Below are 26,461 nucleotides of genomic sequence, written 5' to 3'. Positions count from 1 at the left end.
CAACCTATTCTGAATGGTGGCTCCTAGTCTTTGCTTCTTCAGTACTATTCTACACATATTGTTGATTACCAATAGGCACACATGACACAGTTCTTAACATAATATCATCAATCTGTATAGGGTCATAAGAAATAGGTCTCTGATACTCTTCTTTATGTTTACTGTAAAGTTAAGGTGATATCAAGAATGCTGTTTCTTAAATTATATAGTAGCTTCTCCCTAAACACAGTGTTGCCAGTTTGCATCGGAGGAGCAATTAAAGACTCCTAATCTAGTAATAGTTCATATTTCATTATTTTAAAAGATTGATTTATTTATTTCAAAGGCTGATGGACAGGGAAAGACAGAGAGAGGTATCTTCTGTCCACTGGTTCACTCCAGAGATGGTCAAAGCCAAGAACATGCAACTCCATCCAAGTCTCCTATGTGGTAGCAGGAGGCCAGGTAGTTGGCTTTCTTCCTCTGCTTTCCCAGGAGGAACATTAGAAGTGAGTTGCATCAGAAGCAAAGTAGCTGGGCCTTGAATCAGCACTATATAATTCAGGATGCTGGCGTCACATGTGGTGACTTACCTCACTACACCATAACCCAGATCCCTCATGTGTCCTTCTTAACACTTGGATACAAACAAACATATATACCCACTGAAAATGTTTTAATTTCTCTCTAAATTTAAACAATGTGCAGTTGTATTCTGTTTACATACTCCGATCACTAATTTTATTTCTTTTTTACCATCTTTAATTTTTTAAATTTTTAGTCATTTTATACGATATGTCTTTATAAATATAAATTTTAATTTCTTTTTGGTTAAAAAAGATAAATACTTTTGTCTTTATGGGTTTGAATACAAATACTTTTGTCTTTATGGGGTTGATATAGATTAGTTAATAAAATGATTCATTTTTTAACTGTTAAAAATGTGAAGAGTATTCTAATAAGGCATTACTCAAAAACTACAATAATACAGATGTCACCATTTCTATTTTATAGATGAAGAAAATGAAGTTCAAAAATACCTACATATTCAAAGTCACACAGATACATTATTGAATCCAACTCTAGCCTGTGGTAGCTGGAAGGAAACTAAGTATTGTAGAAGCTATGGGAGGGCAAAGTATTGCACAATGGAAGAGAATCACTACAGATTTCATATGGCACATTTGTAGTTTATCAGTGTCTTTGGAAAAAGTAGTTTATCACAACAGCTGAATGGAGTTGGATAATCAAGTAGACACAAAAATATGCTTTCACAGATGACTTGTTTTTGTTTTTAAACAGGAAAGTGTAGTATAATGGGGTGATTGAGATGAAAGAAGGCAAGTTGAAATTTTTGGGTTGTTTTTGTTGTTTTAGGCAGGAGTTTTGATTGTTGATTGGGGAAACTTGTCTGCAGAATTTAAGAAATTAAAGATAGGCTACATCGGAAATTACCTAAGCTATATTTTATTTAAATGAAAAGTTTAGACACAAACCTAATGATGAATTTAAAATCTAGTTGTTTTTTTTTTTAATACAAAGATCTATTTTCAGTTTATTTTGTACTCCTAATGTTAAGCCTACACTAAAAGATTGACAAATAGTATGAAGAAAAAGACACTATTCCTGAACAGTAGAGACAAGGGCTGTAAACAATCATAGAATCTCAAAATGTCCATTTCACTCTAATACATTACATTTTAGATACTCTGTTGATTACCCCAGATCAGGGAAAATAGAAAATGGATCTTTGTATGAATTAAGGAGAAGGAGGAGAAGTAGGGTGGGAGTGTGGGCAGGAAGGATGGTAGGGTGGGAAGTTTCTAAATCTGTATATATGAAATACATGAAACTTGCATACCTTGAATAAAATTTTTAAAAAAGATAAAAAAAAAAGTCAAGGGTCAATTGGAAAATCAGGACCAGCATGTAAAAAAAAAAAAGATTGTTTGGTAAGAATGCTTAAGACAGTATGTTTGTTCATATCTTAATGAAATTTAGAAATTGGAATTGGCAACTAAGTCACACTTGAAGTATGTTTGTTAAATGCCTTTTCCCCCTCAACAATATTGATTTTACTTATGTTTGGAACTGGTAGATCACTTTGTCTTATGAAATACAGGCAGCTTAAGAATGTTAAGGGCATACTTTAGGGGAAACAAGTAACGATAACAGCAGCACATTTCAGATTAATAAGAGGATGCTGTTCTTTTCCAGGTGACCGTTTCAGATCAGTCATAGATGATGCCTGGTGGTTTGGAACAATTGAAAGCCAGGAACCTCTCCAGCCTGAATACCCGGATAGTTTATTTCAGTGCTATAATGTTTGGTAAGGAAATTTCTTGGGTTTCAGTTCAGTCAGACTTGCTTTGAATTTTTCACCATTTATTAATAAAAGGGTTAAAGACATCGATTTTCAACACTGAAACAATTATTTTAATGTGATTTTATAAAAAGTGCTTTACAAGAGTTAGATTTTTTTTTTTAATATAAGAATTTTTCTTCCTTAAAGCTGGGACAATGGAGATACAGAAAAAATGAGTCCTTGGGATATGGAGCTGATACCAAATAATGGTAAGTGTATGTTAGATTTTGGAGCTACTTTCTTAACTAAGAAATCTGATTGCTAACTTGATACTGCATAGGGTTGTTGCAAGGATCAAATAGAAAGTTTTCAGAAATAGTGATTGTGTACCTGCTGTTGACTCTCTAGCAGTAAGGGAAGAAGCCCTCTACAATGAACAAAATAAACCTAATCTTTGCTCACTAGGAATTGATAGTCTAAAATGGAATATTGAATTAAACTTATTATAACAAAATATGAAGCTGTTTTGTTAATTATTGATTCCTAAAATTGAGCATTTAGGGGGGCAAAGAAATTTTAGTTAACTCTAGCAGAATAGTTAGACTCTAGAAAGTAACATAATAGTGAAGAAAGGTCAGACTTTTGAGTTAGAATGACATAGTTACATTTTGACTGTGACATTTTCTGTGTGATCTTGACAAATTCCATGACGTTTCAAAATCCCAGATTCTTAGGACTCTGCCTTTGAAATTATTGGGCTGATTTGAGGGCTAACTAACATTTTCTGTGTAAAGTGCATATTATAGAGCGTAACACATGTCAGATGTCAATGAAGAGGTACTTAGAATTAATAATAGCCATCATCTTGCACGTGACCTGAGAATCAGGATTTGCAAGTTAGCAGTAGGCTTGAATATAACATTTTCCTTATACTTAGAAGAGATCTTCAGCTGAAGTCTGGAGATCATGTATTCTATCTCAACACCATTTTTGTTTCAATTCTTAAAAAATAACACGCAATTGTATATGCCTTAAAAAATTGATTACTAATCACGATGATTTATAGAGGATACGATTATGAGGACTTCTTTTATTCTGCACACATACAGCACAGCGTATTATTTTCACTATTAGATAAAAATAAAGGTCTTTATGGGCTAGTGTTTTAGCTTATTACTTGAAAACACTTGCGTCCCACATTCGATATCTGACTCTGGCTCCTAACTCCAACTTCCTACTAATGTAGGCTCCAGTGATGTAGCAGCTGTAATGGCTCAAGTCACTGGGTTCCTGCCATACATGTGCAACACCTGGATTGAGTTCCCAGATCCTGGCTTCCTGGCCCTTGGCTATTGCAGATATATGTGGAGTGAACCAGCAGATGAAAGTTTCTTCTTTGTCTGTCTCTTTCTCTCACGTTTTAGAAAAAATAAGATTAAAAAAAAAAAAAACATTTAATTTGTAACATAGTAGAAATAATCATTTACAATGAGATTATTCAGTAGTTAATCTAAAAAGTGCAAGAAAAGATTCGATTGGAGAAAATAAACCCAACCTGGTAAACTTTAGAAATTAGAAAAATGATCATGCTGATATTTGTTGAAGTTTTAGTTCTTTGCAGGAATTGTCATTTTGAATATTCTGTACTACTAATACATTTCTCATGTCCCTGCTAATTTAGAGCTTTTCAAAAATAAGAAATAGGGTAGGCATTTGGTACTCTGATTTGAGACACCAGTTGGGACACCCACATCTCACATCAGACTGTCAGGTTTCAAGTCCAGGCTGTACTCCCAACTCCAGGTTTCTGTTGTGTGCCATGGGAAGCAACAGGTGATAACTTGGGACACTGCCACCCACAAGGGAGGCCCAGATTGAGTTCTCAGTGGCTCTTGGCTTTGGTGTGGCCCAGTCCCTGTTTTTGTGGGCATTTTGGGAGTGAACCAGCATGTGGAAAATCTTCCTCTCTGTCTTAGTCTTTTGCTGTATATCTCTCCCTTTCAAATAAAAATAAAAATTTGAATAAAAATCCCAATATGTTAGTTTGTAACACTGTTACATGACTTAAGTTTTGGTTATGTCTCTCTCCCGTGTCAGAGTTTGAAAGAAGTCACATTGCACTATTAGGAGTTCAATATTGGACTATGAGAAATGAAGCTAATAGGTGTAGTAATGCCTTGGTTATTTAAAAAAATGAATTATAACACTAGTTGATTTTGTTTCCCAGTAGGTGCTTCAAAAAGTTTATGGGCAACTATAATTAAATTTTATGTGGCGCAAAAAGTTTTTGAAATCTATGTATAGTTGTTTTCGTACCATGCATTTTCTGTGAACCTTATGAAGACCCTTCATATAAATGTTTCACAAATTTTTTATACCCAAAACAGCTTTTAATTCAATTTGCCATAAACTTTTGACGTATCCTTATATATGTGTGTATAAAGAGGTTTTTATTTTGTTTGATTCACATATGTATGTACCCATAAAGTTTAGTTACAGTTTGCAAGAAGGAAGAATTCTGATTATTTACAAACAATGGCTTATTTTCCAATATTTCTCTGATGAAATCTAGTCTAAAGGGAAAAGTACTTGGCACATTTGTAGATGTTATATTGCTACCAATAGATCTCTATTGATCTTACTTAAAATGTTAAGATTTAGTAGCACAAGAAAGTATACCATCATCATTTAAGAGCAAAATGTATTAGAATTAGCTATATCATTCTCTCTCCTGCATTAAAAAACTTGAAAAACATCTTCTTTAGTTCAGTCACCTTGTGTTTTATCAAAGTAAAAATGCAATTAAATTATAAAACTCATGAAACTTGGAAATTTGCATCATTTCATAGAATTGATTTCTACTTCACCTGAAAATTTGATTATTGTGCTGTACACTGTTATTTAATGCTATAACTAGTACTCCAACAGTATTTTTTCACTCTGTCTTGCTATGTGGCGGCAAACTGTTGAAATATTTACTTAATATATACTAAACTGATCTTCTGTATATAAAGAGAAGTGAAAATGAATCTTGATGTGAATGGAAGGGGAGAGGGAGCGGGAGAGGGGAGGGTTGCAGGTGGGAGGGAAGTTAAGGGGGGGGAAGCCATTGTAATCCATAAGCTGTACTTTGGAAATTTATATTCATTAAATAAAAGTTAAAAAAAAATAGTGTTTTGAGATATAGTTTTGGAAAATAATTTTCTAGATTACTGTATTGATAAAGGATAATTTATACTTAGCATCTTTTAAAAAATAAACTTTATTGACCCTTGAAATATACTGTCCTTTATGAAAATATTTACCAAATTTTTATAAGGTATTTTAAGACAATAATCGGTTTTATTTTCTAAAGATAACCTAAATATTAATATTAACCTGCTTTTTCTGTCTCTGCATTTCAGCTGTATTTCCTGAAGAACTAGGTACCAGTGTTCCTTTAACTGATAACGAATGCAGATCATTAATCTATAAACCTCTTGATGGAGAATGGGGTACCAATCCCAGGGATGAAGAATGTGAAAGGATTGTGACAGGAATAAACCAGTTGATGACACTAGGTAAATATTAACAATAGCATCGATATAGGAAAGCTTGCAAAAAGCACTGTTATTTGAGAGTTTTATCACAGTATCATAAATTTTTGAGCATTTTTCACTAGAACCTGTTTTTTTTTTTTTTTTTGAGTGAGACTTTACATAAGATCTAAATATCCAAAACTGTTATAATGGTGTTATTCTAGCTGAATTTCAGAATGAGGACCTTCTAGATTTTTGATTTTTAATTTTTTATATCTGAAAAATCTGGGTCCTCCACAACCTACTTTGAAAACCTTTGCTATTCAAGCTGACATGAGGTGAATTGGAGAAGACTAGAAAGCTGAACACAGGCACAGAAGAATCTTTTTAAGGGGATAGAAAAAGGTATATAAGCTACTTTGCTTCATTTGAAAAAAAAAACGTCAATACAGACTGTAAAACCTGATTATCTGAACTCTGGGTTCTCTAAGTAAATATAAACTCATGGGTTTATATCAACCCACTGTGTCTGTAAGAAATCAGTGTCGAAGAGTCTGGGAAGAAATTAAAATGAATGAGAAGAGCTGGACACTCAGATTGAATGATATTCAAAATGGAAGTGTTTTATAAAATGGCAACACTTCATAGTTCTACTTCTATTACTACTTTAAATAATTATGGCATTATTAAAACATGAAGTAGTTTTATATGTGAATGAGCAAAAAAAATAGTGATTTTGACTGTTCTGGTTTTTAAAAACTTTACCAGTTTAGTATATGCTATTAAGTTAGTAATGCTGAGTGAAATACTTCTGGGTTTGTTTTCTCTGTTTTCCTAATATTTTACAGAATAACATTGTAAAGATTTATAAGGTGATAAGTTTTGATAAAATCAAAGGTTATATTTAAATGCAGTATATTACAACATAAATGGTAGAGTGGCTTTGTCAAAAACATGAAAATATATAGATTTAGGGATGGCCAGCTATCAGTTACAGAAATACATATGTTTTGTTTTTACTAATCATAATTAATATATATTACCAGTCGTTTCTTCATACTGATGGGTCTATGAATTAAAAATATCCCTAGAATTTTGCTGTGCTAATATAGATGCAATAAAAGTGAAACTTATGTTAGCTGAACTGTAGTGGCAGACTAATGGTTATCTGGATTAGGACTGAAGTTTTAATTCAAGCAGAATTCTTTAATAATTTTAAGCAACAAAAATACATTTTAAAACTTATTTATTTATTTATTTTAGATATTGCTTCAGCATTTGTGGCCCCTGTGGATCTGCAAGCCTATCCCATGTATTGCACAGTAGTGGCATATCCAACGGATCTAAGTACAATTAAACAAAGACTGGAAAACAGATTTTACAGGTTAGAACCATTTGATGTAGCTACTACCAAAGTAAAGCTGTAATGATCCTTTCACCCATTTACTGCTTTATAGCAGTGTTGTCTCAATTTTAGATATTCACTGATACACTCATGAATCACCTGAGAATTTTGGGAAATTGTAGAAGCTGTTCAAATGGTTTGGAAGTAGCACTGAGATTCTGCATTTCTAACAAGATCCCAGTAGTGCCTTTACTGTTAGTCATAGACCACACCTGGAAATGATTCCTGGATAGTTGTTTTCCTAGGTGCTGATATGACTTGATGCTCATTGTCTTTACATTATGTTTTATAAAGCAAGCCAAAATATTTAAATTCTCCTAGATAACATAAAAGTACTTGTTTGTTCATGGATTTTTCTTAATATAAAAGTTGTGTTCATTTTACTTGTATTTAGCCTATGAATAATTATGAAAGATGAAGTTAGAAAAGATGCAGATGAATTTTTATACGTGTGGTTTAGTGTGAAATAGAATTACAGTTAAAGACTAGATGAAATTTTAAAAATATATATATATTTTATTTATTTGAAAGAGTTACAGAGAGAGAGGTCTTTCATCTGCTGGTTCACTCCCCAGATGGCCACAGTGGCCGGAGCTGCGCCGATCCGAAGCCAGGAGCCCGGAGCTTCTTCTGGTCTCCCATGTGGGTGCAGGGGTCCAAGCACTTGGGCCATTTTGCACTGCTATCCTAGGCCATAGCAGAGAGCTGGATTGGAAGAGGAGCAGCCAGGACAAGAACCAGTGCCCATATGGGATGTTGGCGCTTCCGGCCAGGGCTTTAATTCACTGCACCATAGCACTGGCCCCTAGGAGAAATTTCAGTTTATTTGCATCTCAGTTAAAAATTTCAATAACATTGCATTCTTAGTCTTTGTAGGTTTATTTCCTAAAATGGTCAAAAAATAATTTTAAAACTTTATATAGAGCTTACATAATGAAATTTATTTTTGGTTTTGATTTTTCTTAAATATTTTTTGCTTAGCAAGTCAACATTGTATTTTCCGCTTTTCTCACTATTACTGGTTTATAATAAAAGTTAGAACTCGGGGATAGCCAGATGGAAGAGATTCTTGGGCCCAGGTTTTAGGTAGAGGCACTAAGCTGGCTTTCATGACACCCTCCTAGCACTTGGTATGTTCAGCAACCTTAGAAGGAAGCTTTCTGAGACTGATTATTCAAGACATCTTGGGTTTTTGTTTGTTTTTAACTGACACATAAAAAATATTTATGATAGGAGATTGTTCTATACAAGAATATACTTGCATAATGTCCAAATTGGATAAACATCTGTGTCCCCAAACATTTAACATTTTGGTACAAACATCCGAAATCCTATCTTTCAATTGGTATTTTTTAATAGCAAAAAATGTAGATATTAGCATTATCTTTAGTCACACAGAATATCAGAACTTCCTATTGTTACCTAGCTATCACTTAATACCTGTTAATTAACCTTTACCCATCCCTCTCTTCCTGGTCTCTGGTAGGCACCATTATGCTCTTAACGTCTGTGAGATCATTTTTTTTTTTTTATATTCCACATATGAGTGCTGTTGCAGTACTTGTCCTTCTGTACTTGGTTTATTTCAATTAACACAATGACCTCCATTTCCATCCATTTTGTCGAAAATGACAAAATTTCACCCCTTTTAAGGCTGAATAGTACTCCATTGTGTGTATATACCAGATTTTTTTAATACATTAATACAGTTGATGGACTAGTGGGTTGTTTTCATTTCCTAGCTCTTATGAATAATGCTTCAATAAACATGAAAGTGCAGATTTTTCTTCAACATTGTGATTTCATTTCCTTTGGATGTGTACCCACAAGTGAGATTGCTGGATCATGGGATAGTTATATTTGTAGTTTTTTGAGGCACGTTCCACTGTTGTCACAATGGCTATACTAATTTTTATTCACCCCAGCAATGATCAAAAATTTCTTTTTCTGCATATTTTTGCCAGCATTTATTGTCTTTTATTATTATTACAGTCAGAGTGGAAAGTCAGAGAGAAAGGTCTTCCTTTTTGCCATTGGTTCACCCTCCAATGGCCGCCGCGGCCGATGCGCTGTGGCCAGCGCATTGCGCTGGTCCGAAGCCAGGAGCCAGGTGCTTCTCCTGGTCTCCCATGCAGGTACAGGGCCCAAGCACTTGGGCCATCCTCCACTGCACTTCCGGCCATAGCAGAGAGCTGGCCTGGAAGAGGGGCAACCGGGACAGAATCCGGCGCCCTGACCAGGACTAGAACCCGGTGTGCTGGCACCGCAAGGCGGAGGATTAGCCTGTTGAGCTGCGGCGCCGGCCTATTGTTTGTCTTTTTGATAAATCAATCTAGCTGGAATGAGGTGACACCTTTTTTGATTTTAATTTGTATGTCTTTTTTTGAGAAATGTTTGTTTAAACCTACTGCCCATTTTTTAAATTGTTATTTTGCTTTTTTACTATGGAGTTCCTTACTTTTCTGGTTAGTAATATTTTATCAGATATATAGTTTAAACATGTGCTCTGGTTCTGTAGGTTGTCTCCTATTCTGTTGGTTGCTTTATTGCCTGTGAAGACTCACTTGTTCATTTTTGCTTTGTTTCCTATGCTTTTGGGGTCTGCTTCCATCCCAGTGTCCTGAAGCATATGCCCTTTTTCTTCTAGAAGTTTCATGTTTCACATCCTATAGCTAGGCCTTTAATCCATTTTGAGTTAATTTTTGCACCTGGTAAGATATAGCATGTTTAGTTAGATTTTTCTGTATATGGGTATCCAATTTTTCCAACACCATTTATTGCAGACGGTGTCCTTTTGCCAGTTTATCAGCACATTTGTCAAAGATCAGTTGAGGGTTTAATTCTAGTATCTCTATTCTGTTCCATTGCTATAAGGATCTGTTTTGATGACAGCATCATGCTTTTAAATTACTGTTGCTTTGTAATATATTTTGAAGTCAAGTAGTATAATACCTCCTGCTTTGTTCTTTTGGCCCAGGATTGCTTTGCTTATTTGGAGTCATTTATGTTGACACATAAATGTTAGTAGTGTTTTTTTCTAGTTTTGTAAAAACTGTCATAGATGTTTATTTAATTTGTGTTTGTTTATTTGAGAAACATGTGACAGAAAGCTCCCTTGTTTTGCTTCACTTGCCAAATTGTCAAAACAGCTGGGGCTGAGCTAGGCCAAAGCTTGCAGTTAAGAATGCAATCTAAGTTTCCTACTTTTTGAATAGGGCTCCTACTGTTTGACTGTCACTTACTGCCTTCCAGGCTCCACATTAACAGGAGGCTAGATCTGAGAGCAAAGCCAGGATTTGAACCTGGGCACTCTGATACGGGGTGTATGCATCCCAACTAATATATTAATCCACTAGGCTAAATGCACATCACTGTCCCTATCACTAGTATTTTAATATGGATTGCACTGAATCTGTAAGTCACTTTAGGTCGTGTGGGCATTCTACTGATGTTGATTCTTCCATACATAAATATGGGTTATTTACATTTCTTTGTGTTCTCTTCAGTGTTTCATCAGTGTTTTATAATTTTCATTGTAGATTTCTTTTCTCTTTGGTTAGATTGATTAATTCCCATCTAATGGGAATAAGATTGCTTTATCAGATGATTCATTTGTCTAAGAACACTGCTGATTTTTGTACATTGATGTTATATCCTGCAACTTCTGTGGATTCATTTATTCTAACAATTTCCTGTATATAAGATATGTCACCTGCAAGCAGTGACAGTTTGACTTCCTTCTTTCTGATTTGGATACACTTATATCTATCTTTTCTAATTTCTCTGGCTTGAATTTCCAGTACTATGTTGAATAAAAGTAGTGAAAGTAGGCATCCTTGCCTTGTTGCGAATCTTAGAAAGTTTTCTGCTTTTCTGTCTTTAGTTTGAAGTTAGCTATTGGCTTGTTATATGTCTCCTTTATTATGTTGAAGTACATGTCCAATTTGTTCCATTTTTATTATAAAAGGATATTGGATTTTATCTAATTCCTTTTGTATGTCTGTTGAGATGACTATATAATGTGTGTCCATCACTCTGTTGATGTGGTGCATTATATTTATTGGTTTGCAAATGTTGACCCATCTGTGTATCCCTGGGTTGACTGGATCATGGTTAATAATATTTTTAACATGTTGTTGGGTTCAGTTTGCTAGGATTTTGGCATCAACTTAAGACTGGTCTTATAAAATGAATTTGAAATAATTCTCTCCTAGTTTTTTAAGTAGTTGCAGAATAAGCATTATTCTTCTTCAAGTATTTGATAGAACTCAGCAGTAAAATCATCTGGCCTGGAATTTTCCCTTGATTCTAATGATTCAGTCTTGCTGTTATTGGTCTGTTTAGGAGTTCTGTGTGTTTATAATTTGATCTTGGTAGGGTATGTATATCCAGAAATTCATCCATTTCTTTTAGATTATCAAATTTGTTGCCATATAAAAATTCATAGTAATCTCTGACAACCCTCTTTGTTTCTGTTGTGTCAGTTACAGTGTTTTCCTTTTTATATCTGATATTATGTATTTGAATCTTCTATTTTCTTAATCTAAGTAAGTTTGTCAATTGTTTTCAAAGAATCTCCATTTTTTTTTCTTTTGCTATTTTTTAGTCTCATGTCATTTGTGCTCTGAGTATTATTTCTTTTCCTTATACTCATTTTGGGCTTGATGTATCCCTGTTTTTCTAGTTCTTGATTTGTAGCGATGAATTATTTATTTAAGATTCTTCTGCTTTTTTGATGTATAGAATGATTGATTCCCATAAACTTCCCTCTTAGTACTGCTTTTTTTTTTCCATCCCATATGTTGCATTGTGGTCAGGAGAGAGACTTAGCATGACTGCCATTTTTTTAACTTATTGAAACTTATTTTGTCACTAACCAAATGATTTATCCTTGAGAGTGTTCCATGTGTGCTATTGAGAAAAATGTTCATTCTGTAGATACCAGATAGAATGTGCTGTAGATGTCTATTAAGTCCAATTGATATAAGGTATATTTTAGCTCTGCTATTTCATCCTGTCTGAATGATCTTCCCATTTCAGAAAGAGGGGTATAAAAGTCTTCTACTATTATTTTATTGGACTCTGTCTCTTTCTTTGGATCTATTAACATTTGTTTTGTATATTTTGGTACTTTAGTATTGGGTGCATATCTGTTTATAATAGTTATTTCCTATTGTTGAATTGAACCCTTTATCATTGTGTAGTGGCCTTTGTTTACCTGCCTTGTCTCCTTTTCTGCTTTTGATGTGGCCTATTTTATCTCATATCAATATGATTACTCCTTATTCCATCCTTTAACTTTCACCCTGTCTGTAAAGGTAAAGTGAATTTTTTGTTAACAGTAACTATATGTTTGCATCATCTTGTTTTGTTTTTGTTTTTCTAATGTATTTATTTGCATGGCAGAGGGAGAGACAGATGACAGAGAGGTCCCATCTACTGGTTTCCTTCCCAGATGTCTATGATGGCTAACTTTGTGCCTCGCCAGAGCCAAGTGCCTGAAACTCAATTCAGGAACCCATTCACTTGAGCCTGCATGATGCCTCCCTTCCCAGTGTCTGTATTAGGAGAAAGCTGGAGTCAGGGGCTATAATCTGGTCTAGAACCTCAGGTACCTAATAGAATGTCCTGATGGGCTATAGACATCTTTTGTGATGTCTTAACTGCTAGGCTAAATGCTCTTTGTGTCTTGTTTTTTTAATTCACTTGGTAACTCTTTTAATTGGAGAATTTAATTCATTTACATTTAGGGTAATTATTAATAGCTAAGGACTTAATACTGCCATTTTGATACTTGTCTAGTTTCAGTGTGATTTTTTTTTTTCTTTTTCTCCTCTTTCAATCTTCTGTTACAGTTAAATGAACTTCTAGTAGGGTGTTTTGATTCCTTATTATTTTTGATAAGTCTGTTAAATATTCTTGCTTTGTGGTTACTATGAGGCTTATAAAAGAAAGAGAAACAAAGAAAAAATACTGTTAAAGAACTCTACATTTTTACTGTTTCTCTTCCAGTTCTGAATTATTACATTTTACATCTCTTTATTTGCCTGTCTCTTAACATATTAATACATTCATTATCATTTTAAATTATTTGGCTTTTTAGTCTTCATACTAAAGATGTGAATGGTTTCCATTCCATGTTTACTATAAGCATTCTGAATTTGCATAGATACTCTTACTAGTGAATTTTCTTCCTGCTGTTATTTTGTTTTTGCTTACCAGTTTCTCTTTTTTTCAATTTGAAGAACTCCTTTTAGCATTTCTCATAAGCCAGATATGGTAATGGTAAATTCTCTCAACTTTTGTTTATATGGGAATGTCTTTCTGTCTCCTTATCTGAGGGACTGCTTAAATGTGTGCAGTATTCTTGGCTGGCAGTTTTTTCCTTCAGTGTTATAAAAGTTCCATCTCAGTCCTCCCTGGCTGTAAGGTTTCTGCTGAGAAGTCTGCAGAAAGGCAATTTGGGACCCCTTTTACATGTGTTTGCTTTTTTTATCTTGCAGTTTTGAGAAGCTGCACTTTATTCTTTTAAGAGCTTGATTACAAAATGTCTTGCTGTAGACTTTATTGGTGATCTCATACCTTCCTGAACCTGGATAAATTGTATCTTTCTTTTGGTTTGGGAAGTTTCTTGTTATTTTTCCCTTTTGATATTAAACCCCCTAAAATTTATATGAAAATGTGGCCCTTTGAAGTTCCCCAGAAGTGCCATTTGGGGTGCCACATATGCTACTGGAATTTGGAGTACCATATGATATCACCATATGCTTATTAATAAATCCCCAATATTAATAAGCCCAAGAGGGTTCTTGGCTAATATTTAGAGAAGAATTCTAAATACCGGCATAAATAAATGAGGCAGCATGGTACGTTTTAGGCTTTTATTTAGTGAGACGATGCATAGGAGAGTGAGAGCTTTATTTAAGAGAGAGAGGTAAATCTGGGTTCATACTGAGCACCAGGAACCAGCCACGTGGAGGAGTATCTAGGCCAGGAAGCCTAGGGCAAGTCCCCTCTTGGCGAGAAGGGAAAAGAAGAGCATGAGGATACACCTCATCCCAGGCTTTTAACCCACTTCCAAAGGGGAGTGGTTAGTTAACCTGATTGGCTGGTGGGTACCCAGGTGTGGCCAGGTAGGGGAATGAGGTCACACAGGGGCATGGCCAAGGTATCAGGTAGGGCATGAGGTCACACTGGGGCGTGGTGAAGGCGTGGCCTTGCAGCTCACAAACCTAATTGATTTTAACCTGTATGCCTGCCTACTTCACTTTGAGTATTTTTTCTACTCACTTTTGCATTCTCAAGTCCCTCTTGAACCAAAGTATCTCAGATACTTGCACATAACATTCTGTCTCAAATTTCCTGTTAGCTTTCTTCATTCCTCTTGATTCATTTTTTTTCTCCCCAAAACTGTGTTTTCAAATCACCTTTGAGTTCATTGATTCTTTTGTTTGATCTCTTCTGTTATTGAAGCTATCATATTTTAGTTTTGCTTAAAATACTTTTCAACTAACAAGAGTATTAAATTGTTTGTGTTCTTGTAAAGTTCATTGAGTTTCCTTAGAACAGTTGTCTTAAATTCTTCACCTCAGCATTTGACAATGTTAGATCCAAGATGGTTTGGATTTTGTACTTTATTTTGTTCATTAAGGTAAGGTAAGGTCATGGTTCCTTGGAAGTTTTTTTACACTTATTGTATAATATAATTTGCACATTGAAGGATTAGTTATTTTTTCCAGTCTTTGTAATCTAGTTTTTTTTGGGGGGGTGTGGGGGCTGTTCTTCCAGAAATTTTAAGGAGTCCACTTTGAGCCTATACATGCTTCTGAACTTGAGCAGTAGGTGGTGCTACAAAGTGGTTTTATTCAAGTTTGCTGCCACTGACTCAGTACCATCCTGGGTTCTAATTTGCCCCAATTAATAATTGGTGTGCTGCTCAAGAGTGAAAAGATGGAACATAGTATTTATGCTAAAGATCTTTAAAAAGTTCATGGAAAGTGCATATTATGAAAGAGCTATACATGGATTTCAAAATTTCTTACACCAAAATCAACTTAGCTTTTAGGCCCCCTTTCCATGAACTTTTATATGGAGGAATATAAATTAGAAATTGCCTGTCTTCCAACCTAATCATAGAATTACAAACCTGAGTTCTGTTCTTATATAACGATGCCTTCATGTACTATTTCACTATTTAAAACTTTTTTGCTTCCTCTGTCATTCAGTAGTTTGACTTCTTACAGTTTGTGTTTTTCCTCTCTGATGCTTCTAGCTCAGTCTCTTGTTAACTTCAGTTTGTCCTAGTAGATTTTATTTCCGCACAGTTTTCTCAGTGGTGCACTGAAGATGTCTGTGACTCTGATAGTAGAATGAGGAATCTGTTTCAAATGTACAGAAGTTTTTGTGCGTACTTCTGTATCCACAATTATATATATTTGTTTATTCCCTATAATTATATTACTGTTTACAAATCAGATTTTCCAAGTCTTTTCTTTATTAAATTAGGCCAGATATTGGATGATATTCTTAGTTGTGATCTTTGGAGTTTTCTTTTCTTTGAAAAATAAAATTATAAAACACTAGAATTTATTTTAGCATTGTCAGTGAAGTGCTTATCTGAAAATAATTGTCATTTATTTGTGTTTCTTAGTAACCCAGCAAACTCACTGTGTTTTTATACTTTTATTTCTAAGATGCAGGCTGTGAATTACCTTTTTAGTTTTATCACTTGACTACTGTAAGATAAGTGATTAAAATTGTTTGTTTTTATTTAGTTGTTATTGCTCCTCTCTTTCCCCAATACAAAATAGTATTTGCTCTTTTGAAAATGGTATTTTTAAATGTGAGTTTTGCAGTTGATTTAATACTGAAATTGAAAAGACAGAATGTATTGGTTTTAAATTATATACACATTTCTAAATAGAAGAAGGTTAAGACTTCTGTATTTTGTTTTTTTAAAGGCGGGTTTCTTCCCTAATGTGGGAAGTTCGATATATAGAGCATAATACACGAACGTTTAATGAGCCTGGAAGCCCCATTGTGAAATCTGCTAAATTTGTGACAGATCTTCTTCTACATTTTATAAAGTGAGTTTTCCATACTTATTTATAAAGGCTCTAATAATTTATGGTACTGTTTTAAATTAAAAGTTTAAAGTGTCAAATGTCAATATAAAATGCAGTCATTTTATATGCAAAATGTCACATACTGTTTACTTAAACACAGTATCTCTCAGAACCATATACTATCTAAATAAAAAGCATTTGGTTATTTCAGTGGCTAGTAAAATCATAAAAATTGTGGTACAGTTGTATTCTTCAGTTAAAAAACTTAGAGCCCTCTATCCAACTATTGGATAATAATAGTAAAGATTTATTAAACATGTAATATTTTACTCAGAGTAGCCAAATATTATAGGTGGGAGGGATCATTATCTGGAATTTCCAGTTGAGCAAACTAAGGGTTTTAGAGATTTACTTGTGCACAGTAAGTATCTGCCATTTGATTTAGGACTGTTTCATCCTCTTTTTTAAAAAATTTCCTTGTTTATTTGAAAGGCACATTAAAGAGTTATGGTAGGGAGAGGTCATCCATCCTCTTGTTCATTTCCCAAAGGAGTGCCATGGCCAGGGCTGTCCAGGCCAAAGCCAAGAGCCAGAAACCAGGTGTCTTATGTAGGTGACAGGAGCCTAAGCACTTGGGCCATCTTCTTGCTTTCCTGGGCCCATTATCAGGGAGCTGGAATGGAAATGGAGCATCTGGGATTGAGGCACATAATGAGATGCTGGTGTTGCAGATGGTAGCTTAATCCACTACACCATGCCAGCCCTGAGACCTTTTCATGTAATGCTGTATTGCTTTCAAATTTGTAAACTGAAATAGAACTTTCAAGATTCTTCCTCAAAATTTGTTTACCTCTTAATCATTGATCCAGTAGCAGGAATGATAAATGTAATTTAAGGCAGAAGCATGTTACCACCTAATTTAATTTTCTGATTTTATATATACATAGAATGAAATGAACCTTCCAAATTGAAGCCAGAAAAATAAATCTTTATTTTGTGCAAAAGATGGCTCTGATTTTATAATAATGTTGTTATTTATATTGGATAATTTTTTTCTGGTTAAGAGGAGATAACTGGTTTTTAAAAGTTTTCTCAGCTGTTATCACCTTTCGTTTTTACATAAAGGGCATTAGTTAGGCTTTTTGTCTGCTTTTTAAAACCCATCTCCAGGGGCTGGCGCTGTGGCATAGTGGGCTGAGCCTCTGCCTGTGGCGCTGGCATCCCATATGGATGCCAGTTTCTGTCCCAGCTGCTCCTCTTCCAATCCAGCTCTTTGCTATGGCCTGGGAAAGCAGTAGATGACCCAAGTGCTTGGGCTCCTACAACTGTGTAGGAGAGCTGAAGAAGCTCCTGGCTCCTGGCTTCGGTTTTGCCCAGTTCTAGCCATTGCAGCCATTTGGTGAATGAACCAGTGGATGGAAGACTTTTCTCTGTATCTCCCTTTCTCTATCTATAACTCTGCCTCTCAAGCAAATAAATAAATCTTTTTTTTTTTTTTTTTTGACAGGCAGAGTGGATAGTGAGAGAGAGACAAAGAGAAAGGTCTTCCTTTGCCGTTGGTTCGCCCTCCAATGGCCGCCGTGGCCGGCGCACCGCGCTGATCTGAAGGCAGGAGCTGGGTGCTTCTCCTGGTCTCCCTTGGGGTGCAGGGCCCAAGCACCTGGGCCATCCTCCACTGCACTCCTGGGCCACAGCAGAGAGCTGGCCTGGAAGAGGGGCAACCGGGACAAAATCCGGCGCCCCGACCGGGACTAGAACCTGGTGTGCTGGCGCCGCAAGGCGGAGGATTAGCCTGTTGAGCCACGGCGCCGGCCAAATAAATCTTTAAATAAATAAACCCCAAATCCAGTTTCATTCTCATTGCTAATCATAGTCTTAGGGTTTTCTTTCCTAGAGTACTGTTTTGGTTTTTTTTGCTAAAGAATACAGATAATTTTAGTATAAGGAAATATCAAATAAAATTAGTAAAATAAACTTTTTGCCCTTCCTCTACCTTATTCTCTGAAAAATATTCAGGGTTTTTTATTTTTATTTTATTTTTTAAAAACATTTATTAATTTATTCAAGAGACAGAGAGCTTCCATCTGCTGGTTCACTCCCCAAATGGCTACAATGACTAGGGCTGGTCCAGGTTGAAACCAGGAACCACAGACTTCCTCTGGGTCTCCATGTGGGTGCTGGGGCCCAAGGACTTGGGCCATCTTCTGCTGCTTTCCCAGGCACATTAACAGGGAGCTGGATCAAAAGTGGAGTAGCTGGGACTCTAGCTGCCACTCATGGGATGCTGGCACTGCCTACCGTGGTTTTAGCCAGCTGAGCCACGGTGTTAGCCCCAGAAATCTTCAGTTTTTCAAATGGTTTTGGGCTATTTTTTTGCTATACTTTTACTTAAATGAAATTAGTAATCAAGCCTTAGCTACTCCTGAAGTCTGTTGAACCAGTAGTCCAATAATATATATAGTACTGTTCATATTTCTATGAAACTAATTTAGATTAAAAATATTTTAACTTTTTATATAATCCATGGAAGTAAAAACATTCTTTCAGATATATACCTTGAAATGCTTTTGAAATATAAATTAATATGTAAAGCATGTTATATATCTATAAAAGGTAATTCCTCCCTGGCATTTACAAAATTTATGTCACTGGGCTGGCCTTGCGCGTAGTGTGTGAAGCTGAGGCCTACAATGTCAGAGTCTCATATGGGTGCTGGTTTATGTCCTGACTGTGCCACTTCCAATCCAGCTCTCTGCTAATGGCCCGGGGAATAAAATTGAAGATGGTCCAAATTTTGGGCCCTGTTGTCTGCTTGGGAGACTTGGATGAAGCTCCTGGCTTCTGACTTCATCCTGTCCCATCTCTGTCTGAACATCTCTGTTCAAATGTTGCAGCCATCCAAACCAGTGAATGGAAGATCTCTCTCTTTCTCTTTGTCTCTTCCTCTTCTCTTTCAAAATAAATAAATAAATCTTTTTAAAAATATATCATTTATTAAAAATCATATCTGACACCAATTTTTAAGATGTAAAGTATGCCTTGAAATTTCGTTAAATTATTTGCCATGTAAAGTAAAACGATATGGTAGATACTTGGAGATAGAAGTAATAGTATTTTTCCCTTAGTAGTGTAATTTTACAAGATAGATAAATATGAAAGAAATGTAAGGAAAATTGAAAGTAACGAGAATTGTATGAAAATTTAGATGGACATAGGGTGTTTTCTAGCTTTGGTGATTGGAAGTTCAGAGAACTAATTAAGAAAATGTTACAACACAGATATTTCTAGATTTAGGAGAAGCTAATTGAAAGAAATATTATTTCAGTGACAAGGAGTGGCTTGAGGAGTTATTAACAGAAATTTAAATAGTAATTTAAATTTGATAAAGTAGAGAGTTACATGAATGAAGTCAGGAATATAATGCTGTGAATGTGAGTTGGAACCACATCATAGATGGCTTTGAATGCCAATCTAAGAAACTAGACTTAAATATGAGTTCTGGGATCAATGGGCTGTTGAAAGTATTTTAACATGAGATAACTTGTTTTATAGTTTACCTCAAAAATACTCATTTGTCTGCAATGTCTTTAAGTGATAGAGAAGAGACAAAAAACTTAAATAGCACTTTTGCTGCCAAAGTTGACCAAGTAAGAGTTTAGGTAATATGGGCTTAGTTTATAAAAATGAGAAGGGAACAGATACCAAGAGATCTTTGAGGATAGAATTCATAGGGCTTGACCATTTGAAAGAGGAGACAAACAATGGAAGTGAAAAATCAAGACCTCATTATTCTAAGAATGATATTCTAACTTAGAAAAAGGAGGAATAGTAGGGAGTGAATTGGGTTTAAATGTGGATTTTAGGTGATAGTAGGATGTTCAAGTATCAGGACACGTAATAGGGATGTGCAATTCATTTATACAGATAATTGCAGATTAATAAGGTTATCAGAACAAAAGGTACAGCATTAAGAGATGACTAGGACAAAATTTTAGGGAATACCTACATTTAAGAATAAAAGAAGGCATTGGCAGATGGGAGGTATATTAGCTTTACTGTGAAGACTGATGAATGGAAGAAGACATCCCAGGCACAGCAGTTGTTTGAATAAGACTGAGAAGTGAGAATTGAGTTTGCTGTAGTGAAGCAGTCAGGCCAGAGCAGAGGCTCTAAATAGATTAGAGCAGAAGAGGTAGAGTAAATGTGTCACTAGAGCCAACCAATGGAGATGGCCTGCAGCTTCAACTTCTATTTTAGAATCTGGCTTTAGGAATAGATTTTAATGGGAAAAATGTTCATGGCTCTAATGTTATATATTAACCTATTCTTCTTGTCATTTAGGGATCAGACTTGTTATAACATGATTCCACTTTATAATTCAATGAAGAAAAAGGTCTTATCTGACTCTGAGGTTTGTGATATTTCATTACAATCACTACATTGGTATTTTTATATAAAAGAAATTTACACAGTGTAATTTTTCAGGAAAAAGCCATTATTTTCTTATTGTCATTATTTTTTTAAATGGGGAGAAGACTTTGTAATGAGTCCATAATATGCTGCGTATATATTGCAATATTTTAAAAGTATAAATCCAAAAGTTGTACTTTTGAAATTTATATTTATTAAATAAAAGTTTAAAAAACTAAAAAATTCAATTAAAAAAATAAAGTATAAAGGAAATTATTGGTAATTAAACAACTACAGAGTGTAATGAAACCTAGAGTATTTTATGAACCTGATAAATTCTTGCCTCAAAGGAAGAAGAGAAAGATGCTGATGTACCAGGAACTTCTACCCGAAAAAGGAAGGTAATATATTCTAGTTTTAGCAGAAATATTTTATATAGATTATTAGCTTTTTAAAAAAACTGTTAAAGACATATTAAGTACAAAAGGCATGCTTTTGAGAACTAGGTGAATGATATTACAAGATGAAAATCCCTAAACCACAATACAAAATACTCCAAAATCTGAAACTGTGCACCAGTCTGACACACCAAAATTTTGGACTTCAGAATGTTTTAGATTCTGAATTTTTGGATTAGGGTTGCTCATCTGATAATGTTAGTGCAGGTTTTCTGAAATAAAAATGCTCTGGTTTGAAGTATTTGGATAAGAGATATTCACCCAGTAGTTAATTATCAAAGGCTGCATTAAAATACATTTTTTATTATATCAGTACTTCTTGGTAATATCGATGAACATTCTATTTTAGGACCATCAGCCTAGAAGAAGATTGCGTAATAGAGCTCAATCTTATGATATTCAAGCATGGAAGAAACAATGTCAAGAATTACTAAATCTTATATTTCAATGTGAAGATTCAGAGCCTTTCCGACAGCCAGTAGATCTCCTTGAATATCCAGTAAGTGTTCTTAAAAATAATTTTTTTAACTTGTCAGTTTGCTATACGTTATACATGGCAGTTGACAATTTTTTTTCTTCATTATATCATACATGTTATCATCATCTACTTGATAATATAGAGCATTTAAGTTGAATAATGTAGTAAAATGTAAGTCTCCAAAGAATTGGGTTATGGTCCTAAGTGTGCTCTTATTAGATATATAACTTTGAGCACGTGGCTTAGTTTCCCATCTGCTTTTTTTTTTTTTTGACAGGCAGAGTAGACAGAAAGGTCTTCCTTTGCCGTTGATTCACCCTCCAATGGCCGCCGCGGCCAGCACACTGCGGCCAGCTCACTGCGCTGATCCGAAGGCAGGAGCCGGGTGCTTCTCCTGGTGTCCCATGGGGTGCAGGGCCCAAGCACTTGGGTCATCCTCCACTGCACTCCCTGGCCACAGCAGAGAGCTGGCCTGGAAGAGGGGCAACCAGGACAGAATCCAGCGCCCCGACCGGGACTAGAACCCGGTGTGCCGGCGCCACAAGGTGGAGGATTAGCCTATTGAGCCGCAGCGCCGGCTCCCATCTGCATTTTTTAAAAATACTTGTTTTCTTCCTCACACTAATTCCATGAATTTATTATAGCAGTTATCTAAGAGACAATAATAATAATTCCTGCTTTTTACAAGGTTATGGAGAAGAGATGAATACATATTAAAACAGTTCTAAATGGAAAGGCAATATAAACAAATGTAAAGTGACATTATCATAGATATTTAGGCTGTGTCAGTGTATGATATTTATGGAATACTGTTGAAAAGAATTGTGGAAAAAAAAAAGAATTGTGTAAACATGATCCAAATATTTATTTTGATTGGTTTTTTTACTCTTTTAATAAATTATTAAAGGTTGTATAGTCTATATAGCATTTGTGGTTCCAATTAACAAGGAAGACTTTCTTAAGACAATGAACTAGATGTGGTATCATTGAACTTAATTTTCTATATTTTATCTATACAGTGATGGAAATGTAGAAATTTCATCAATCATAAAATGACCTTTTTTGTTACTTAAAAAACCAGAAACAAGGAGTTTTAAAATGTGAAAGAGAGATCTTTAATTCCAGCAATGTGGTGAATGGAATTAATTTGAACCTCACTCACCAAAAAACACCCTCCAAGAACTGAGCTAATGTTATGGTGCTCTAGTTTTCAGTTCTTTGTTTTTGGAACTTACGGATTTCCCTTTCTTACATACTTGACTATAGTTTATTGATTGTTTGTATCCTGGGTTTTTCCCAGAAAATAAGAGATTAAAAAAGAAATCACTGTTTAGTTTCTAGAGGCATAAGTATTAACAGTATGCAAAGATAGGTGAGACATTGAGCCATAGTGAGGAAGGAATTTGGAACTGAGACCCTGCCCTAAATCTAGAATTGTGAAAGTATGCACCTGCAATGAAAAAAAAAAAGAGTAATTCCTTCTACATGGAAGAATATCTCTCTCAGTCTCTAAGGTATTTTTATGTATAGAAAGCCTTCAGGGAAAAACAAAAACAATAGTCCCTATTGAAGATGAACTAATGATTTAAAAAGAAAAAGAAGAAATCACCAGTCATAAGACTGGGCGATGCATTATATATAAATACAGCAGAAACAATAAACAGAAACATTAACTTTTTTCCAAAAATTTTAATATCTAGAATTTTAAAATTATTATCTATGTATTATTCTAAAATTACATACTTGCATCAATGTGTATTTTTTGTGTTTTTCAAAGAGACAATATTCATTGTTAAGATGACTACATGCCAGTGCTGCAGCTCACTTGGCTAATCCTCTGCCTGTGGCACCGGCATCCTGGATTCTAGTCCTGGTTGGGGTGCCAGATTCTGTCCTGGTTGCTCCTCTTCCAGTCCAGCTCTCTGCTGTGGCCTGGGAAGGTAGTGGAGGATGGCCCAAGTGCTTGGGCCCTGCACCCGCATGGGAGACCAGGAGGAAGCACCTGGTTCCTGGCTTCGGATCTGCGCAGCGTGCTGGCCATAGCAGCCATTTGGGGGGTGAACCAACGGCAAAGGAAGACCTTTCTGTCTCTCTCACTGTCCACTCTGCCTGTCAAAAAAAATAAATAAAAAAGATGACTATGTGCCACCAGTAAAAAAATGCTTTTGGTTAAGGGGACAAGTGAATTAGTAGCAAGTGGAAAAGAAAGACTTATTTTAGGGAAAAGTGGTATAAGGCATATTAAAACCAAGTAAATTAGGATTCTGAAAAATAAAATGTAAAATCATTGAAATTAAACCTGCTGGGAAGCTGTACAATCAGATCAGCTCTCTAAAGGGATAATTCATTCAAAGATCTAGGGAAATAATATAGAATTTCCCACAGAAAGATGTAAAGAGTTGAAAGGTCTGAAAGATTAAGAGATATAGTGGAGGAGCCAGCGCTGTGGCAGAGCTGGTAAAGCTTCCACCTGCAGTGCCCATATCCCATATGGGTTCTGGTTCAAGACCTGGCTGCTCCACTTCTGATCCCAAGTTCTTGGGCCCCTGCACCCATATGGGAAACCTGGAGAAATCTCCTGGCTCCTACCTTCAGATAGGCCCAGCTCCAACCATTGTGGCATTTGGGGAGTAAATCAAGAAGAGCTCTCTCTGCCTCTCTGTAACTCTGCCTTTCAAATAATTAAATAAATCCTTAAAAAAAAAAAAAAAAAAAAAAAAAGATGGATAGAATGAGAAGGTCCAAAAACAGCTATCAGAAATTCCAGTAGGAGAAAATGAGATTAGGAGGGGGCAATATATGAGGAATTAATGCCTGAGGATTTTCAAGGGTTGATAAACTGACAGAACATGATTCCTGAGTGTGATACATACAAAAAAAAACTTTACATAGAATAATAATGAAAAATCAAAACTCAAAAGACAAAAAGGAGAAGACTGTCATACAGAAACAAATGGAAGAGACTAGGATTGGAGTCATTATACTAGTTTTTCACTGAGTTTTATATTTAGGCTTTTGTTGACAGTGCCAGAGCAAGAACCTGTAATTGCAGTGTACCACAGCTGTATGTGATGTTCTTAGAGAATAAGCAACTGAGTTTTTATATGAAGGAAATAGTTCCCTTCTTAAACCTAGGGAGCAAATACTCACAGATGCTTTTAAAGGTTTGTAGAAAAATGGAATTAAAGGATAAATTTATTTTGGTGTCAAAGTTTTTGAAATTCATGTACCTTTTTCTTTAAGAAACATTTTTAATTTTATTTGAGAGGCACAGAGAGAAAGAGGCAGCTCTTATCAGCAGATTCACTCCCCAAATACCCACAACAGCCATAGGTTAGCCAGGCCAAAACGGAACCAGGGACTCCTTCTGGGTCTCCCATGTGTGTGGCAGCGATCCTACTACTTGAGCTACCACCTGCTGTATCCCAAGGTTTACACTGGCAGGAAATTGGAATTGGGAGCAAAACCAAGACTTGAACCCAGGCTCTCTGATAGGGTAGATGGATATCCCAGCCAGTGGCTTCACCACTAGGCCAAATGCCTATCTCAGATTTTTAGTACTACGCATTTTCCATGAACTTTTTGGAGATCCCCTCTTATAACAATGTTGTCATCCCTTTTAAGTATTAAAAATAATGAGAACAATATTTAACAGGTATGATCTGTCCTAACTACCAGTAAAAAATCAACAAGGGGCTGGAACTGTGGCTTAGTGGGTTAGGCCGCCTGCAATGTCAACATCCCTTATGTGCACCAATTTGAGTCCTGGCTGCTCTGACCCAGCTCCCTGCTAATGCACGTGGGAAAGTAGTGGAAGATGGCCCCTCTTCCTTGGGCCCCTGCACCTACCTGGGAGACTCAGCAAAAACTCCTGGCTCCTGGATTACACCTGACCTAGCCTTGGCCATTGTGGCCATTTGGGGAGTGAACCAGCAGAAGTAAAATGTCTCTGTCTCTGTCTCTCTCTCTCTCTAACTCTCTCTAACTATGCCTTTCAAATTAATAAATAAATCTTTAAAAAAAAGTCATAGCAAACAAAAAATAGAAGAACCAAGAAAAAAAATTCAGCCTCTTTGCTTTCCTGGTACTCTCTGATGTAGATTTTTTTTTTTTTTTTTAATCACTATCACAGAGAAGGGAAAATTCGGTAATCTGTTTTTTATACTTTAGAATTGAAAATTAAGGCAGATCATATGTTTTGTATTTCAGCTTTTATATGAAAATATTGTGTGTATTTTTAAGGACTTGTTTATTTATTTGAAAGGCAGAGTTACAGAGAGGCAGAGAGAGAGCTCTTCTACCCATTGGTTCACTCTCCAAATGACCACAATGGCCAGAGCTGGCCTATCTGAAGCCAAGAGTCAGGAGCTTTTTCTGAGTCTTTCACATGGATGCAGGGGCCCAAGGACTTGGGCCATCTTTTACTGCTTTCCTAGGCCATAGCAGGTAGCTGGATTGGAAGTGGAGCAGCCAGGTCTTGAACGAGCACTCATGTGGGATGCCAGCACTGCAGACACTTGCTTTACCTGCTATACCACAGCGCTGGCCCCTTAATTTGTGTTTTTTTAGTCAGATATTCAAAGCAAGTATGCAACTTTTGATGAAGATTAATATGCTAAATATTCTGGCTATTTGAGTAGCTGTATGTACTGAATGTGGAAACTCAAGATGTAAGACAGGAAGAATGAAGTATTCTACATAAACAAATTTTACATTTTACTAAAATTTTTGAAAAGATAAAATTATATCTTCAAAATTTTCTCCTAATCTACAGAATATGTAGAGCCAATAATAGCATAATATTCAGTATTCAAACAGTTATAAACTGTGTCAAAGTTGTTAC

The 26,461-nt window shown here is 35.5% G+C and overlaps 1 protein-coding gene across 3 annotated transcripts in view; it reads left to right on the top strand.

The window, feature by feature from the left end:
- The window catches only part of PHIP (pleckstrin homology domain interacting protein), a 155,940-nt gene that overhangs the window by 111,731 nt on the left and 17,748 nt on the right, over positions 1–26,461 (top strand). For all 3 annotated transcript variants that reach the window (XM_062186399.1, XM_062186398.1, XM_062186401.1), the window contains exons 28-35: positions 2,197–2,308; positions 2,492–2,553; positions 5,689–5,844; positions 7,066–7,186; positions 16,168–16,293; positions 20,614–20,683; positions 21,033–21,083; positions 21,490–21,639. In XM_062186399.1, coding sequence (XP_062042383.1) covers positions 2,197–2,308; positions 2,492–2,553; positions 5,689–5,844; positions 7,066–7,186; positions 16,168–16,293; positions 20,614–20,683; positions 21,033–21,083; positions 21,490–21,639 — 848 coding nt within the window. The remainder of the gene's footprint in view (positions 1–2,196; positions 2,309–2,491; positions 2,554–5,688; positions 5,845–7,065; positions 7,187–16,167; positions 16,294–20,613; positions 20,684–21,032; positions 21,084–21,489; positions 21,640–26,461) is intronic.

This window comes from Lepus europaeus, chromosome 3, assembly GCF_033115175.1.
Source record: "Lepus europaeus isolate LE1 chromosome 3, mLepTim1.pri, whole genome shotgun sequence".
In the NCBI taxonomy this organism is placed as follows: domain Eukaryota; kingdom Metazoa; phylum Chordata; class Mammalia; order Lagomorpha; family Leporidae; genus Lepus; species Lepus europaeus.
The sequence above is the reverse complement of the archived record's forward strand: the minus strand, read 5'-3'. Positions and strand labels throughout refer to the sequence as shown.